Source organism: Lagopus muta, chromosome 3 (genome assembly GCF_023343835.1).
Source record: "Lagopus muta isolate bLagMut1 chromosome 3, bLagMut1 primary, whole genome shotgun sequence".
In the NCBI taxonomy this organism is placed as follows: domain Eukaryota; kingdom Metazoa; phylum Chordata; class Aves; order Galliformes; family Phasianidae; genus Lagopus; species Lagopus muta.
In genome coordinates, this window is record NC_064435.1 from 91,446,240 (window position 1) to 91,465,430 (window position 19,191).

A 19,191-nucleotide genomic window follows, 5' to 3' on the forward strand; every position below is an offset into this window, starting at 1 on the left:
CTGCTGAAAATGACAACACATGCATCAGACACGCAAGAAAAAGACAGCCTTCAAGACTGGAATAAACAAAAATTATATAAACATTAATTATAGCTCAGAAAAGAAACACTACTATTACATAAACTTTTGTTTCCATAATAGAAATATTCTCACCTTGTTTGTCCACATTCACATGTTTTTGTCACAAAGGCTGGGCATGAAGGACAAGGTCCTGGATGACACAGGCTTAAAAATGAAACAAAAAGGCAAATGAAATTTTAAAGTAATCTCTAAAGTTATTACACTCCTGGGGAAATAAAATACAGTTATCCCAAAAATACAGAGAAGTTTTAGGAACCAGTACATTCTCAAAACTCTGGATGCATATAGTTTACTCCTGCAGGATAAGAAATCATTTTAAATCATATAAAAATATTAGAAATGGTTATAGTTGCATCAGTCTCAAAAGTTTTCAGACAGTGAGGCTGAACAAAATATTCCATACTGCTGTTGCTGTCAAGTCAATAATGTCGCTGTTATGTATTTCACATCCTGCATTTCAGCAGATGGCCTGCATCAGCTCAACTGTGCCCATTGGGGTAACACTCAAATATTACATGCACAAATCATTAACACATTCACTTCCCTCAGCAAAAGTTCCCTCACCAAATTTTCCCTGCTACGGTTTCTTCTAACTTAAAAAATAAAAATTCTTCATGGATTGATGGACTGAAGATGCATGCACTCACACACTTCTTATTTAGCAAGCAACTACAGTATGATTTGGTTTATGCAGAAGCTGTAGTAAAGACAGACAGTGCCTCCACATTTTGGTGTTTTTAAAAGAGAGATAAAAAATACACTTAACTAATGTGTTTGAAACACAATAGAAAATGCAATAAGACAGCAGAGCAGCAAGATCCCGGGCTGCAGCCAAGTGAGGATCTGCTCAGACGTGACAGCAGTAAGTCCAGAGAGAAAGCAGCTGCTTACCTTCAGAAAGCCTGTACAAGGTTTCCCAGACACACAGACATCTCCAGAGAGATACCCTTGTCTCCACTGCCAACCCTTGAATGAGGTCTGGGAAGGAGTGGATCCTGGCTCCACTCCTTCAGGTCACTCAGTGCATTGCATGCATCTGAGCTCTCCTGGGTTGGCCCTGCCTTTCCATCAGGTGCTCAATCTCTGCTTCAGGCTATGACAACATTTCCGTTACAGCATTACAAAATGAATGCAAAAACAGATGCTGAGACCTCAGTATTATGTTCTGTTCAGTGCATTCAGAGTCTTACTTTTATTGAAACTTCATTATTTGTCACTAGCATGGATGATTTTTTCACAAATGATTGCTGGTGCTGCTCCAGAGAACTAACCTACTAGAAGGGTTGGGAGTAAAGGTGCAGCTAGACGTAAGAAAAAATAACCTATATCTATCTGCTTAGAAGTGTTTTATTTGATAATACAGCCCAAAAGGACTTTCCATAACTGTTGTGAAGATTACAGCGCCAAAGACCTATCAGGAAAGACCAGACAGTAAGGTTTAAATAACAGAGCACGAAGTTTCAGTTACTGCCTTTATAAGAACTTTTTCAAGTGTCCTCAAAAGGCACGGCACAATGCCAGTTGGCAGGGAAATTTCAAAGTCTACACAGATGATTAACTCTTAAAAAAAAGCTGAGGTTTGTCATTACGTTTATTATTTGGAACATTTTATTTCATTTTAAGCTAGATGCTAGACTGATGAAGAACCTAAAAATCTAAAATAGTTTTCAGCATATTTAAATGTGAAGAGAACTAATTTTCTAAAGCATGCCACAGCTGACACAAGCAAATTACTCTCATTTTGAGGAGCTGCTTGCATGCCCACTGAGCTGTTTATACTAATTATTTCAATAACCTAAGCAAATATTACTCACAGATTCATTATTAAAACACAGTAAGTTAGCCTCGCTCATTTTCACCAAAATGGATTATTTAACGCCACATTTATGCAACAATCCAACTAAATTTTGTCAGTAGCATACTGAAATGCTAACAGCATGGCAAAAGTTAAAGCTCAACCAATGTGATAGCACAGGAAAATAAAAAGCCCATAACACTATGGAAAGTAGATTAACACAAACAATGTCACCTACACCACTGCACTTAAAAAAAACCAAAAAAACAAAAAAACATGCATTGAAAATACATGGTTGGGAATCAGTAAACTATTAAAACAAACAAACATATGTGCAGCCAAAAAAAATCCATAATATGAATTAGTATTCAAAATAGCACTTCAATACAAAGCAATTATCAAATGGATCAACAGATTGGAATAAATTGGCTGTAGACAAAAGTAGGCTGAAGAAATGCTCTCTATAACCTAACTTTTGAAAGAAGAGCACAAATTTCAGACATCCCTTACAATAATAAAAGAGATGGCAAATCTTGAAATCCAAAACCACCAGGGTCACAAAAGCTAAGGAAACACTTCCGATTCCAGCTGAAAGAAAACATGAAAGATGTGTACAGGTTATAATGGGAAAAACTGCCATCCTGGGAACTAAAAGTATCCTTGACGAGATTCGGGAAGAACCCAGGGCAGTCCTACACAGACTTATACATTTATATTGAAGACATAAAATAACTTACTATCAACTTATCATGTCCAGCTTGCCATTCACCTGTATTCAAAAGTCCTTTTCAGCAGGGCTGTGTTCTACTCTTTCACACCTTATATTGATAGTGGAGGGGCTGCCACAACCCAGGTGCAAGGCCCTTGGATTTATTGAAACCTGTGAGGTTCTCCTGGGTCCACTGCTTGAAACTGCCTAGGTCTCTCAAGCTCACCAGACAGCTTGGTGTCATCTGCAAAATCAATCCCACTGATGAAGATATTAAAGAGCATCATTCCCAGTATTGACCTTTGAGGGACTCTACTTGTTACTGTTCTCCATCTGGACATTAAGCCACGTAAATCTGGACACTGACTATCTGGACATTCACCATCACTTACTGGGTTAGATCTCACAATCAGTTCCATATCCACTGAAATGTCCATCCATCAAATCCAAATCTTCGCAATTTAGAAAGAAGGATGTTGTGACAGACTATTTCAAAAGCCTTACTGAAGTCCAGACAGGTGCCATCAGTGGCTCTTTGTCCATCAACACAATTATGCCATCATAGAAGGCCACCAGCTTGGTCAGGAAGGACTTGCCCTTGGTGAAGCCACATTGGTTGTCTCTTATCACCTCCCTACCTTCCACGTGCCTTAGCACAGTTTCTAGAAGGATGCACTCCATGATCTTCCTCGATGAGCCCATCAGACTTACCTCACTTCTTGTCTCAACTGGGTTGTCCTTTCTACCATTCTTAAAAATGTCTGCTACACTGCCTTTTTTCCAGTCACCAGGGGCTTCACCCCACTGCCATGACCATTCAAATATCATCAAGAGTGGCTTAGTCACTTCATCAGTCAACTTCCTCAGGACTCTGGGATGCATCTTGTCCATGTACTTATGGATGTTCAGTTTCTTCAAGGGATCATGAACCTGATTTTGTTCCACCAGTTGCTATCTTCCATCCTGTTCACTCAAAGTATTTATGGAAAACAACTGCCAGTGAAGACTGAGACAAAAAAGTTGCTGAGTACCTCAGTCTTCTTGTCCGTTGTCATCAGTTTGCCTGTACTGCTCACTAGGGAGCTACACCCTCCTGAACATTCCTTTTCTGGTTTACATACTTGTAAAAGCCTTTCTTCCTCTTTGCACTCCTTGCCAAGTCCAGCCTTCCTGATCCATTCCTGCACAGCTAAGTAGCATCCCTATACTCCTACCAGTGCACCTGGTTTTCACTGCCTATGCACTTCCTTCTTGCTCTATAGTTTGACCAGCAGGTCCTAGTTCAGCCATGCCAGTCTCTTGCCTTTCTGACTTCCTATGTCTGAGGAAGGAGACCTCTTGCTCCCTAAGGAAAGCTTCCTTAAAAAAGATCTGCTAGCTCTGCTCTGCTTCCCTGTCTTTGAGGATAGTTTCCAGGGAGTTTTGTTGACTAAGTCCCTGAAGAGCTGGAACGCGGCTTTCCTGAAACTTAGCATTCTGATTTTGTCTGTTATCCATCAAGAGGGTGAACTCCATCCCCGCATGGCCACTACAGCCCAGGCAGCCTCCAATCCTGACATCACGAATCAGTTTACTTGCATTGGTGAGCAACAGGTCCAGTACTGCAGAGGGGGATGCAAGAGGGGATTCCTCATAGGGCTATCTATTACTTAAAAAGTTAAGCTCAGTGCATTCCAGGAGCCTTCTGGATTGACTGCAGCACACAGCTATTTTTCCAGCAGGTGTCAGGATGGTTGAAGCCCCCAGTAGGAGAGCCTGCATTTGCAAAAGCCTCCTGTAGCTGCAAAGAGGCTTAAGTTTAAATCACCATTACAAAGGCTAGACTATAACACCTCCTGTGCTCTGCACCTCTCATCTATATGCCAGATAGAGGAAATACAAACATCCTACTACAAAGCTATGACAATAATGTTCCTCTGATGTCACATATGAGGAGAAGAGGGAACGATGTTTGCACTGGAAATCCTGGTATTGTCTCATCGATTAACTGCAGTGTTGATAGACTACCTGTGGTTTTTGAAAACCCAGGTCTGATCAACTGGAAGGCAATACTCTAAAACGGTCTTAAAATGGTAGCACCATGTACTTAACTGTAAAAAGGCTCAGAGAATAGATGGGATTAAATGCTGGAAAAAAGGGGCAATATTGTGAACATCAAAGACTCACGGTGGACAGATCGTTTATGTTAGTCAACCACTTTTTAATTTGAGAAGAGCATGCATAGTTTACTCCTGCAAACTGATCCTCACTTTAGAATATAAGGTGAAAGTCTTGACAGTAAGATGAAAACAGGTTTAAAAAAAAAACAAAACAGCATTTAAGGTCTCATTGAACAGAAAGGCATTTGTGGTACAAAGGTCCAAAAACCTAACATCATAAACCTTGACTTCCTGCAGAAGTCTGTGGGAGCAAACCCACAATCTAAATAAATACTAGACAGTTTTCTGAGAGCACCTAAACTCATGCAAGCACAACAACACTGCCTCCTGGCCCTGACGACAAGTATACCTTTGAGAACCCTCTTGAGAAAAACTCGTCTGGACATAGATCATGATCTAGACCTCTACATCCACTGAAGTCTTCAAGCGGAGGATACAGAATGATGAACTACTAACGATCCATTTAGATGATAAAAGTTTCACACCTCTAACTCAGTCACTCTGAAACAGTGAGAGGGAACCAGGTTTCTCTTCCTGTTTTCATAAAGCAGATGGTGGTAGAGTGCATCCTCATTCACACTACAATTCCCACATGAAAAGAAGTGTCCAACATATACTGAGGGCTGGAGCAGAAGAAAGAAAGGTTATGAAGAAAGGTTGAGGGAACCGGGCTTGTTTAGCTTGGAGAAGAGAAGGCTGTGGGAGACCTCATGGTGGCCTTCCAGTACTTGAAGGGAGCGTAGAAATAGGAGGGGGAACGGCTGTTTGTGAGGGTGGATGGTGATAGGACAAGGGGATTGGTTTTAAACTGGGACAGAGGAGGTTTAGGTTGGACATTAGAAGGAAGCTTTTCCCCCAGAGGGTGGTGAGGCACTGGAACAGGTTGCCCAAGGAGGCTGTGGATGCCCCATCCCTGCAGGCATTCAAGGCCAGGCTGGATGTGGCTCTGGGCAGCCTGATCTGCTGGTTGGTGACCCTACCTATGGCAGGGGGTTGATACTAGATGATCATTGAGGTCCTTTTCAACCCAGACCATTCTGTGAGTCTATGATAGTTTCAAATACTTAATTTGAAGAAGTAGAGCACAATATATTTTGTAACTTGTTTTTAGAAGTAGCTGACTTGAAAAAACATAGAAATACCATATACTTTAGTAGCCTATTTTAGAAATACTTTATAGTATTAGAATGAATTGTCGTATTATGTGATTAATTCTTGCTTGCAAAACTGTTGTCAGATGTTGTGAACAGTACAGATGTAGTATTATAGACTGGATAATATGTTGGAAAGCTACTTTGTTTTGGTAAGAGACCCTCATAGAAAGAGTTTTTAGATGCTGAAACACAATAATGAAAGCCAGGGCCTCCACACAAGGCCAAATTGTCTCTCTCTAGGATTACGTCAAGATACACTCTGCTTTCCTCCTGATCTTCTACACCCCAGTGTACATAATCAAAAGACAGGCTGCCAATCTTATCTCTATCCAAGGACAAGCAGATGTCCAGAAGTAATGAGCAAGTGCCAAGTGAACAACTGTTATGATTTCAGTACCCATACACTACTTACAATAGGCATTCTCCTACAGAGCATGTGTCGAAGAAAGTCCATCTAGAGTACAAGTGAGGAAGATCCTTGGATGAAGTAAAAGACTGGTGGTTGGACTGTCATAATGCTGAAAGGACACTAGATGGTGGAGGAGACCACAGAACAGAAGACTAGGAGCCTTCATAAATCACAACCTGACATAGGCCTGTATATGTTAATTGTCTCATGCGTAATTGATGAATATGTACTATCTTTGGTAATATAATGGACTTTGAATCATGTAATATTTGAAGTGCTGATAGTAGAAACATCCCCAGTGCTTCTCAGCACTGTAATTAACATACCTGCTTTATAACCTTATATGAGTTGTAAAGTTTAGTTCCACGCGTTGCACTGAAGCTAAAAGTGCCTCTACAGACTATAATCACAAGCCAGATAGCTGCCCAAAAGACAAAAAGCATCCATTCCACATAACAGCATTTGCAGTAAGAGATAAAGAACAAAGCACATTCTTTGCACCTTTGGTCATTTCCATACCTCCAGGGACTGGATAATCTCAGCATGGCTTTACTCATGTGGAACAAGCTGAACGATAACATCTGAAACTGGGAGCAAATCAGGACTTTAAAAGGTACCTTCACAGCTCTTGACGCAGATCAGAATGCCACGGAGTATAAATACACAGCTTGCAGAGACACAAAACTATTGCCATTGATCAAAAACTTCCCAGACAAGAAAATGAACAACTAATGCAGACTGCGACAGGAAAGAAGAGAAAAACAACATCTGTTTCTTCTAAGCACTGTAGAAAGTTCGAAAGTCAGCAACTGCAGTCTGGATGTTCTCAAAGGACTTAAGGCATCTACTTCTTGCAGACCAGTAATAAAGGTCCTCCACAGACTCACACCTCTCCTGAGATAGATCAGGATTCTGCAAGAGAATCAGTATTTCACTGAATCAGAGTATTAGCTGGATCAAGTCTAGTCTGAAAACTGAGCTGTGTTTCGATCACCACCACTTCAAACCCTACCCTGCAAACCACAGTGAAGAACATCTAGTATGATCCTGAACTACAAAAGCAGCACTATCACTGAAATAACAGTCTGAAGAGTCCTACTATAATATTCTCCATATGGGAAAGAAGTATTAAACAATAAAGAAACATTATTTCATTCCAGATTGAATGATTCAATCATTCAATTGATTGAATCATTCAAGACTGAAATGGCTATTCGTAACAGTGCATGTGAAATAAAAAGTTCTATTAAAGTTCTGATTTTTAGAAAACTTTGGAGAAATTGTAAGATCTCAATGTTAAAAAGACTGAAAAGCTTTTGATTATATACCAGAAGTAGAAAAAAATTGCTTCTGACCATGAAAAATTTCTCAAAACAGAATACAAAAAAGCAGAAGAATGTATCACTCACTTTTATACAATAAAAAACTGGCCTAACTCAGTTAACTTTACAGATATAATATTATCTCTGTACTACCAAAAAAGATCCAAGTAATACAGCCAAAACTGAAAATCAAACTCCTCTTTTTGCCTCTCTTCACTGAAATATGACATATCAACTGTCACGTTTGGATTTTGTGTTGAGGGACATGGTTTAGTGAGTATTGTTGGTGATAAATGGATGGTTGGACTGGATGATCTTGAAGGTCTTTTTCAACCTTGGTGATTCTGTGAATTGTGTCAAAACAAACTAATTCAAGATACAGAGAATGATTAAGATCTCCACAAGGATTACGTTTCAGAAGTCTGGCGGTCTGAACAAATAGTTAAATACATGAAATGCCTTCTTAACCTCAATAATTTGCAAGGTAAAGAAAAGAAAAACAATAGAATTAAATGGACCTCCAGTCGAAACAAGAACCACTGCTGGCAGATCGAGATACACGATTGTTTCTACAGAAAACAAAGCATCTAAAATTTCTGTTGACTACTGGATACACATTTAATTTACTTTATTTCACTATTTTCTTGACTAGAACAATAGCTCTTGAAACAAGTTAAGCTGTAGGTTCAGTTCCTGTAATATGGAAATGCTGCTATAACTATTGGAGCTGACCTCCTGCCCCTCCTCTGCTGTGAACTCACTTTACACATACAAATAACCTTTGCTTCTCTCCCCTTTTTCAATCAGAAAACTTCATCAGACTGCCACAACCTTTCAAACATGACAGGTAGTGTGGCTTGGCAACTTCACCTGCCAGTTCCCTCAGAACCCTTGGATGGATCTCTTTGGGTCCCACAGATTGGTGCACCTTCAGGTTCCTTACATGGTCTCAAACCTGACCTTCACTCACAGCAGGCATATCTTTCTTCTCCAAGTTCTTACCTTCACTTTCTGCAAAATAAATTCTCAATATGTTCACATTACAATTACTTACATATTACATAGATGTGGACAATCCAAACACTGCCTCTTCTTTCCACAGAGTTCCCCACAGCTATGTGGAATTTCATTTCTATTCCATTCTGGATTGTGTACCTTACCTAAAGAAAAGGTCAAAGCCAAAAACATGTTTACTGACTTGAGTGCAACACTGAACCTGGGAGAAATATCAGACCAGAAACAAGTAGCTTCATTGTCAACACTGATTAAAAAAAGGCTTTCTTTGGGGGGTGGGGGGTAAAAAAAAAAAAAAAAACATGAGATGTTATGCTTTTTTTCTTTTTCCAACTTTTATTGCTGATGAGTACTTAACATCATTTAAAGTAAATTCCACTGGATTAACAAGCTTCAGATTATTTTCGTCTATGCTCTTGGCAGACCCTTAATTAGCAGATATTTTACTTTAAATTAGACTAATAAAATGAAACGCAAAGAAATGAAAATCTTCCTTTAGTTCATAAGTCTGTTAGTACACAGGAGAACTTAAGAATGTAGTTGCCTTGCTGTCTCAACACAGAAAAATAAAGATACCACTGTCAATAAGATCTAGCTACTAAGGAAATGGGGAATGCATGAAATGACTATGCAAATTACGAGTCACTTCTCTAAAGAGAATCTGACTCTACACAAACTTAAGCACTACACGTCGACATTTTGATGAATGCAGCAGGAAGTTCTGAAGAAGGAGTGATATATCCTTTAAGTTATCCTCAAGTTATTCCTGTTTTTTTTTTCAGATGACTATTGAAACTACATTTTAATTCACGTGATGCATTCTTAGCAAATCTTGTATCTAACAACAATCACACAAATACATTTGTGTGATTAACTACCACTGTAATTAACTTTAACCCTGACAAATGTATTTGTCTTTCTGTAAGAGAAGCAACTTGAGCTAGTATTACAAATTGGCGTCGTAACAAGTAAAAACAAAATTTCAGTCACAAATTACTTCATCTCATTTATTACATCTTCATTTGCAGTGTAATTAGAAACTTAGGAAAACTGAATAAACAATATGGATTGCTTAATTCACCTGGGCATTCTTCCAGAGAAAAAAAACCTGACAATTAGAAGATTCAAAAGAAAAGTAAGCTAGGAATTTCTCCACGCAATCAAGGGAACAAAAAACCCAAAAATCAGTAAGTCAGACTACACTCAACACAAATTTAGATGGATGGTCTATATTATAATTTTCATTTGGAAAAAAAAACCAAAAACTTGCATTCTAGCTACACCTGTAGGATTTCACACATTTCAAACAACTGTCATACAATTACTGGAAGTATTTTACCTGTAGTTACACTGCTCTTAATTGACACACTGAAGCGTTCAGATAAGGAGAACAGTAGATGAAACTGTTACCTATTACAGCATAGGCTTAGTTTCTTAAGGGCAAGTTCATTAACTCCCAGTTACTGGCTTACCTCAAAGAGGCCTACTTGGTAGGAAGTAGTTTGAAAATTATCAGTGACACGTTAATTGAAAATATTAAACACGTATCTACATAAAACTGCATAGTCCCAGTACTCTTTTCTATTAAATCTGTACGTGTCTTTGATCAACACAAATGACAAACTTGCTAAGTAATTATTACAAGTTCACGTAGTCAATTTGTATTCTTATAGTAACATCAGTTTGAACTGTGTATTATTCTGGTGTGTTGTGCCACAGAAATGAGACACAAGTTATTTCAAACCTACAGAAAGAAAGCTTTCAGGTTGAAAGCCCAATTCTAGCAGGCATTTTTATATAACTACATGGAAACATGGTTCTCTCCTTCTTTAGTTTGGATCTTTTAAGCAACAGATACAGACATAATTCTTTGTGCAGCAGCCTTCCCGTATCAATAGTATTAAGCAAAGTTAAATTTCAAGGATGTAGGCAAAGATGCAACAGTGTCAGGATTTAAATAACAAATAAAAACAAAGAATCAAAAGGACACAACTTGTTCTTTGCAAAAGCAATCAAGAAACTCACCACAGAAACAAGTGTAAGTTTTAGGAACTTGTGTAGAAGCATTCTGACAAGCTGGACATCTCCAACCACTGTTACTATCTGTAGATAAAAAAAAAAGCATATGAAGTAATTAAGAGACCTAACTTGTGAATCTATAAGAGCTAGAAAACAGGTAAAAAAACCTGTTTTTGAGAGTAAGAGCTGAGAAAACAGGTTAATAAAAATATCTATGATATCGAGTTAAACACAGCAATAGTACTTCATTTGAGCTGAAAGGACTCCTGCTTCACAAAGAAGCAAGAACAAATTTTTTAAATTCTATTTTTTCTATCAATATATACTGTTATAAGAAGAAAAACCTACTTTACAGAATATGGACAGTCACAGTTAGGACTTTACATGCCTTACAGAAGACCAGTTTAGTACTGCTTCACCACATGAAAAAATTAGAGTGATATAAATCACAATAATTTGCTTTATTTAAGTAGTCACTATGCCTAGCTATTAACAAGGACACTACTTTTTTAAGTTGGCATATTATAGTACATACTTCTTTAGATTTAATTAAACACACTTGTGTGTTTCAGAAGCTTGTTGTTTGGCAGTAATGAAGGATGGTGACGGAAGGAAAGAAACATTGATGAAAATACAAACTGCAGTGTGAGGAAAGATACATTCATAAAGATGTGTACCAATGTCTGGATAGGAAGATATGCAGGTCACTCTGAAAGCAATGCCTCTTGTATAGGGAACTGCTAGGTGCAGCCTGAACCTGTGACTGAGCACGTGGTGATGGGCACAGCCAGCCTTGGGAGCACAGGTGGAAACAATTCATCTGTGCTATTGGAAGGGACGGACCCTGGCTCCACTCCTCCCTCACCTCATTTAAGAGCTGGCACCTGCAAGGGAAGTAGCTCTACTTGGAGATCAACCTCCTCTACAGTGTTCAGCAAGCCCTGATCCTCAGAAAGGGGAAACTGATTCCTTCTTTATTATCAGACTGGGACCTCTAACTTTCTTGGGTGATCTGCAACTGGTTTCAAACAGCCATGACTACTATCACTTATCCTTACACTCTTGTTCATTTGCATGAAAACTACTACAAAGAACGCACTAACATTGTTTGATAGAGTGAATTATCAGCTACAAAACACCTTTTTAACACTGTCACCATCACAAGCTATGTGTTTTTGCCAGGATTAACAAGATAAACAAGAGCCTGTATGCTATACTTGTTAAGCTGGACCAGTGGAGATGACCTACTGTCACTACTGCTGAAACACACTACCCACTGCCTTACTGTGCTTACATCCACTCTTTAGTCTCCATATTCATTCAGCAAGCATTGATGAATGTCAGAGGGTGCAATTTTTCTAAATGGTGGAATTCAATTCCCTGTCTTTGCTTCATATGCACTTCTATGTCAGACTGCCCCTCACTGCCATCTGCTGCACAGCAACAAAATGCAAAGATTAACCCTACTGCCATCCTATCAACACCCACTTCTGATATTATAGGCCAACATAATAAAATAGGAAGCATTGCTTCCAAAGCAGACCTCCTAGAATCACTTAGGTTGGAAAAGACCTCCAAGATCATCCAGCCCAGACATGAACCTGATGCATTACCATCACTAAACCATGTCCTGTGGGTGATCTTGTACGAAAGAACTTTTGAACAAAGGTTCTATGTATGTACCTCAATATATAAGCTGATATATAAGCTGATCAGACCTCGCTGTCTCTCTTCACCAATTTGTTCAGATGATGTATGAGCATACTTTCACGTTCATGTTGTAGACAAACTTCTGTTTCCTGATGAAGATTTTTTTATTTAACAATACATTGAAACATCTCAGAGAGATGTTAAAAGCTGCTGGTAAAAATTGGGAGCAGTGGATTAAAAGATGTGAGCACCTTATCTGGCTGCTCCTACATAAGCTAACATACTAAACCCTAAGGGACTCCATATACTATTACTTTGTACTGCACACTATTACATTAACAATTTCCATTTTTCATTGTTATTTCATGTTATTTCTTTCAAAAGCTGTGAAGGCAAGCCTATGAAAGCTCCAGGAGGCTGACAGAAAGCCTCGCTCAGCAATCTCTCCTGGATGAGGGATGAGCAAGCTGTACAAGTAACTGCTTCTCTAACAGCATATTTGTCGACCTTGTAAATCAGGTCCCTTAACAAAGAAAACAGTCTTCTAAGATGCCTCAAGGAACATACATGGTTGCTTCTTCCAAAAACTCAAGATTGTTAAGGTTTTCTCACTGGATTCCAGTGTAATTACACTAGGATAGAATAATGACTTCTAGTATCCACTTTCCTGTTACCTCTCTTCATAAATCCTGCTTCCTAAAGAAATGAAGAATGAAGATGATCATACAGAACTAATGCTCCATTCTCACAAGAAAGAAAAGTAGGAGGAGGCAAAATTCCAACTGGCCGCACCAGAAAGCAACGGTCTACATGAAATACACACAGATCTCTGCCTTTTAATAGACAAGTATTTTATTATTTGTCATCCTCTCCTTCACCTGAGATAAGAAAAAAATCTCTATCTGTCAATATGAAAATATGGAAAAATGTCAGTAAATATTGTCAGCAGCCCTATTCATAGCATTTTCAGACAAAATTTTTGTTTGTGGTGGTATGCCCAGATCCTGCCCACTTCCACTGCATGGTTGTGGTTGTAAAAGCACAGTGAAGTGCCTCCTCATTTTCCAGAATCCTAAAGGATGAAAGAGGCTCAAAAGAATCTCGAGTAGGAAGAGCTAGGAATACATGTATTGAAACCAGGGATCTTTAAGTGCAGTTTCAAACATGCAACTCTTTCTTTCTTACATGCTTATCTAGATGAGTCACAGGGGATTACATAAGCAATGAACAAAAAATATCTTCTGGAATAAAGAATGAATGCTAAAAAAAAGTATTTCCCAAGGCAGCAACAGAGCAGGAAATTTTAATGTGCACACAACGTTACATATGTCAAGAGACATCAAAAAGAACATTTCAGTCTCTTGAACTGTAGAACATACTAGAGTCAAGATAGGTAGTTTCATTTTACCATTTCTGAAAGGTCAATATTATACAGTAATCTGTATCAGAAAATACTCACCTTAACCTCTCAGCTAGATATCATCAAAAGTTTTCATCCTAGTTGCAAAAGCAGAAAGTAACAAAATGTGTAATACCTAATGCACGCAGATTAGCTTTGGCTCACGAACAGCACAGCTTACAAAACGAGAAAAAAAAGGCAAGTAGATCCACTGAAACTCAGAAGCTACCTTAGGAGCTATCTTTGGTTCGGTACAGACCACAACCTCATCTGGAAGTAGAAGGCAGCAGGGGGAGCAGAATAGAAAGACACAGTTCTAGCAACTCAAGTCTCTCCCATCTTTCCAGACAAATTGAAAATATCAAGAGAAGTAAATATCTGATCTGCAAAGGGAGCACGTGGATTGAACTCTTGTTCTGTCACTATGAGGACGCACACCATATACCTTCAAAGAATCAGTTTGCAAAAGAAGCAGAAGAGGGCAACATTAAGTATGTTTATGAAGAAAAAATTGCTGTAAAACATCTAGGGTGCAATACAGATATTTCTATTCAGATTGACTTAAGCTGAGAAGCACCTAAGGGTCACATTCCACCAAATGTAATTCATGGAGTAAAACTTGCTGAGGAGAACATTAGGCTCCTCCTTATAAGAATTTTTTTTTTCTCCACGTATTGACAAACTGCTGCATAGCAAAGCTCCTTTTCCTCCTATTGACCAGGATAAAAATAAAATAAAGGACATCTATTACCTAGGTCTGAGCACTGCTGACTGTAATAATACTGAACACTGGATGTCAACAAGTCTAACGAAAATAGACCAAGTCTACAGTAATGTACTGTATGTACACATTCAGATTCTTAGACATGGCTTTGCAATACTGTGTTTTATTTTTCAGGCGATCCTGACAGCAAAAAAAGGCAAAGAAAATCAGTCTCTGAAGGAAGACATCCTCAATAAGACATATCTGAGAAAGTCTTTAAGAATAGAAATACCCATTACTCTTGATCGGGAAGACTGAATTAAGTGAGAAGATATCCCAGCAAATATGGTTGCCCAAGCACTCTGAATTTCTCTCAGATATTCTACAATGCCATGACCACCAAAAAAAAAAAAAACAAACTGAGAAATTATGCACACATACTTGGCACTTTCAATCTCCCATTATGCTTTACAAGAATGACAGATGCTGTAAAACCCCAAACGGAGGGACACTTTCACTGAAACATTTGGTTGCTTCAAAAACACTGAGGAAAGAACACTCAATATTGATGTTCATGAAATAAAGATTCTCACTAAGCCAGACATGCAGTGGAGCAGCTCCAAAGTTCAGGTGCTGATATTAGATGACCCATCCTAGAATTTCTACTTAGTTCTGCACATTCAAAATAAATCACCACCACAAAAACACCAGTTTCCTTCTTCTACAAAAACACCATACTGTTGAGGTAAGTAGATGACTGTCCTATTTCTCTTATGATACAGAATAATTATTGCTGGAATTCTGTTGAATTCATCAACATCATACAAAGCTTGAAAAGTAGAATCTATACTGAAGTAGCCTACTATAAAGAAACTATACTCTGAAGCAAAATTCTTCTTCATGAACACAAGTAAAAATTCTTAATCCTGAGAGTACAGCATCAATCCTTACTGCAGCTATAGAGTCTGTTCTACTGACACCATATCTTTAACCATGTCTGTTTGTGATTACCTCTAGTTCTCTCACACACAAGATCCAGTGACATACATACTTCACAAATTCTTAAAAGAAAAGCAGATGGCTAAACAATAGGATCAACTGAAATGCTGACAGTATTCAAAGCACCCAAAGTCACTATCTTGAGAAACAAGGAAAACCTCCTTTGCACAGTTAGTGCACTGATCAAGCAATAAGCTGATAAGAGAAAGGATAAGAGAAAGGGATTTCTTTGTGTGTAGGAAAGCAGCCAGTTTTGCATCTAGATGCACTGATTTCATTGAGTATCATTCATTCATGTATCCAAACCTAGAAATAAGCTTTAGTCAGAGTACTAGAAAGAAAATAGCCAAGAGGATTATATGAAGCATCCAAAAAACCCTGAAAAACATTTCTAATTTAAAACTTGCTTTGTTTTCTGCTTACTAGTTACCTTGATCAGGAAACATTTTGAACCAGTTCTACATATAGAAAACAAATTTTACTATTATACATATTTGAGAGAAAACGTGCACAGAGAACACCTACCTTCAGCTTGAGAAGCTGGTGATCTTGCCCACTTCTTAATACAATTCAGGTGAAATACATGGTAGCAATTCTGGCAGCTCCACACAGGTGCTACTATTCGGACGACCTCACAACATACCATACATTCATACTTCTCTGTTGTCAGCTGCTCAATCAAAGACCCTGCAAATAAAATATGTTACTTGCATACAAAGCTTCAGTTATCTGAGAAATAAAATTCCAAGACTTTATGTAAATATTAACATAACTTCTTTTTCCTTTGTGGCTATAAGTAAGGTAATAGCTTACTTCTGGAATACACTTGATTTCTCTAGCTTAGAGCAGGGAAAGGTAGTACGAGACTCCCACAGCACTGGTAACAGTAATTCTTGCTGATGAAATGAATCACAACAATTGTGTTGTGATCTTACAAAAAAAAAAAAATAATAATAATAGTCTTAAACTTGCAAGAAGTATTTTACACACTTTATATAGAAAGTCTAATTTCATATAAAGTTTACAACAAAAATCTTGGAGCTTATGAACTACAGAAGTCTCAAAATTAAATTATCAACCTCTCTGGAAGACTACACAACTAATACTGGAAGTAACATTACAGAAACCTTCATAAATCACTTTAGGGGTGGAACTGCTGGAAGACAATGGCCGAAATATGAGGCTCTTAGAGCCAAACGAAAGAACATGAAAAAGCATTTTAAAAATAAAGCAAGATTTCTAAATGAAAGATGAAAGCCTGAAACTTAGATGAGTTGTAACTTTATTGTATTTGCTTAACTCAATTCTGCCAGATTAACACTCCTATCAAGATGAGGCTACCACATACTTATGAAAAATGTGGCATATGTTCGCAGAATTTCAATTATGTATTGTTTACATAGTACCAATACGAGGGAAGTTAGAACCCACAACAAAGAAGAAAAATGAAACTGACATAAGAAAAATGACTAGAAATTCAGAAGTGTTTTGTACCGCAGAACTGATAGCACAGCTATGGATTTCTGGAAACTTGCAATCACTAGGAGTGTTTGCCATCCTTAATAGGATATATTCTTTCAAGCATCTCTTCTAGCCATCCTGTATCAAGCACCACAAGATTTAGAATTAACAGACATTTCCATATTCAGTACCCTATGAATTTTAGCTGCTGTAAAGAAAACCTCCTTACCAAAACCTACTTCCTAACTTACCTCTGTGAGAGCAAAACTATATTGTCCACAGACAGGATGGCTGTCCTTTAAACAGCTAGAAAGACTGTCCCTAAGAACAGTGGCAGTATATAGTGTTTTCCAAAACAGCTCCCAATTCAGGCAAGCAAAGAAATGCTGCAATTGTGGAAAGATCCTTAAACTTTCAGTAGAAGACCACTGCCTTTTTCTGGTTATTACATAGTATGTTTTTCATTTAAGAATAAGGCCAGGAGAAAGACTGAGACATCTTCAATTTTATGATTCAAGTAGATCATCAGGCTCCCGCAGAGTTACAAAGGATCAAGGAAGCTTCTGATTTTTGAGCATCTCTCAAAGGATGAGAGCCTCTTACTGGAGTTACCTTACACTTCATCTTTTAAGTTCCTAACCATTTGAGATGGCACAAAATTCAATTAGGGAGCAAAAATGTAAGAGTGCACTTCCCACTATCAACTGCACATGATTCTGCTCTCAAACAACAAGAAAATAGTCAGACACATTCTCTATTTCTAATTAGCTTTTCATACTACCATTCCAAATAAATACAGCAAGAAAAAAAGTTATGAACAGAACGCAGTCGTCCTCAGATGCTCCTGCTCTTACATAAAACATAAGACAAATTATTATGCAAAAAATGAATTTCAGGACTGCTCCTCTCAAGACTCAAAAATGTTCAGAATCCTTTCTTGTACTTTTTTTTTTTTAAACATGACACCTGATAGGCATCACTTGCATTCTGGTAGAAGAAAAATATTTAAAAACATACATGTTCTTTTCTACAAAATTTACAAACCACCTGCCTACACAGAAGCCCCACATTTACCCCAAGAAATTGATACTACACTCACATGAAATGACAAGCAACATCAACTAGTCAAATTTGAAGGCAGAATAAATTACTTAAGATTGAATCTTTAATACCTGAGTACAAGATGATTTATAAAGGTTACCTGTATGAGTTTCTTTGTTTTTTGGTATATCACTTTGTTTTTTCCAGTACTGGGTCCAGCTGAAATTAAGGGAAGGTGCTTGATCCCCCTTCAGCAAGAACTTTCTTCCATTACATCTGGCAGACTCGAGCAATTCATTTCTGATCTCACTGGTCACGTTTTCATCATTTTTGTGGTCAGAGAATTCTTTCTTCCTCTCATTTTTATCTTTTGCAGTACATGCAAGAGAAGACTTCTTACTCGCTTTTGTATTTTTGCTATGGTGAGAATCGTGTCTCTTCTGATACTCTTTCTCCATCGGGGGTTTATTCCACATAGGCTTCCGGGGATATCTTTTGTTTACATAATTGTAGCCTTTCTGCTCATCCCCACTACCAATTGGTGCCTCACTGAATGCCTTCCCAGCAGAAGATTCTGAAGAGTCCGACTGAGTCAAATCCAAAGATGGAGTATTTTCAAAAAGCTCTACTTTCTGTTTAGAGCTCATTCTCTTCTCTCGCTCATGCACTTGCTTTCCCTTCTCCCTGAAACCTCTTCCAGGTGCATGTACCAGGTGTGACTTCTTTGGCTTTGCTCCTCGGCTATCTGCATTAGCTACTTCCCTGTCACTCTCTGAGGAGATAAATTCATTGTATCCTTTAATAGGTGCTCTTCTTCCAGGTAGCTTTGCAGCATCTGAAATTCCAGGACAAGCAGCAGCCTCTGCAGTACTTTGTCTTACCTTACTTTTAGTACATGTGGTATCATTCCTTGATCTGTGCCACCTCTGATTTTGAAAACTACGATTCTTTGAACTTCTGGTACCAAAATATTGGTGAAAATCTTCAGAATTCCCATACCGACTTTCTGGATTATAAACGTCATAATGCTTTGTGGAAGAGCTTCCATAATCTGTAACTTTTTCAGATAGAGTAGGACATAATAAACTTCTTCTATTTTGATTCCTACTACATTCTTTCCTATCTTTCTTCATCCAATTTATATCTGTAGATAGTCTTTCTCCTGAAATGGAATCATCAGCATCAGGATTCAGATTCAATGCACCTAAAAAGTACAAATAATAAAGACAAAAGATTTAAAAAATAAACATCCCTTAAAAATAAGATTACCATACAG

General features: G+C 38.1%; 1 protein-coding gene across 3 annotated transcripts in view; it reads right to left on the bottom strand.

The window, feature by feature from the left end:
- NFX1 (nuclear transcription factor, X-box binding 1) overlaps positions 1-19,191 on the bottom strand; it is a 71,002-nt gene that overhangs the window by 37,606 nt on the left and 14,205 nt on the right. For all 3 annotated transcript variants that reach the window (XM_048940708.1, XM_048940706.1, XM_048940709.1), the window contains 5 exons: positions 18,076-19,119; positions 15,939-16,100; positions 10,669-10,746; positions 8,684-8,789; positions 154-225 (listed from right to left, as the gene is read on the bottom strand). In XM_048940708.1, coding sequence (XP_048796665.1) covers positions 154-225; positions 8,684-8,789; positions 10,669-10,746; positions 15,939-16,100; positions 18,076-19,119 — 1,462 coding nt within the window. The remainder of the gene's footprint in view (positions 1-153; positions 226-8,683; positions 8,790-10,668; positions 10,747-15,938; positions 16,101-18,075; positions 19,120-19,191) is intronic.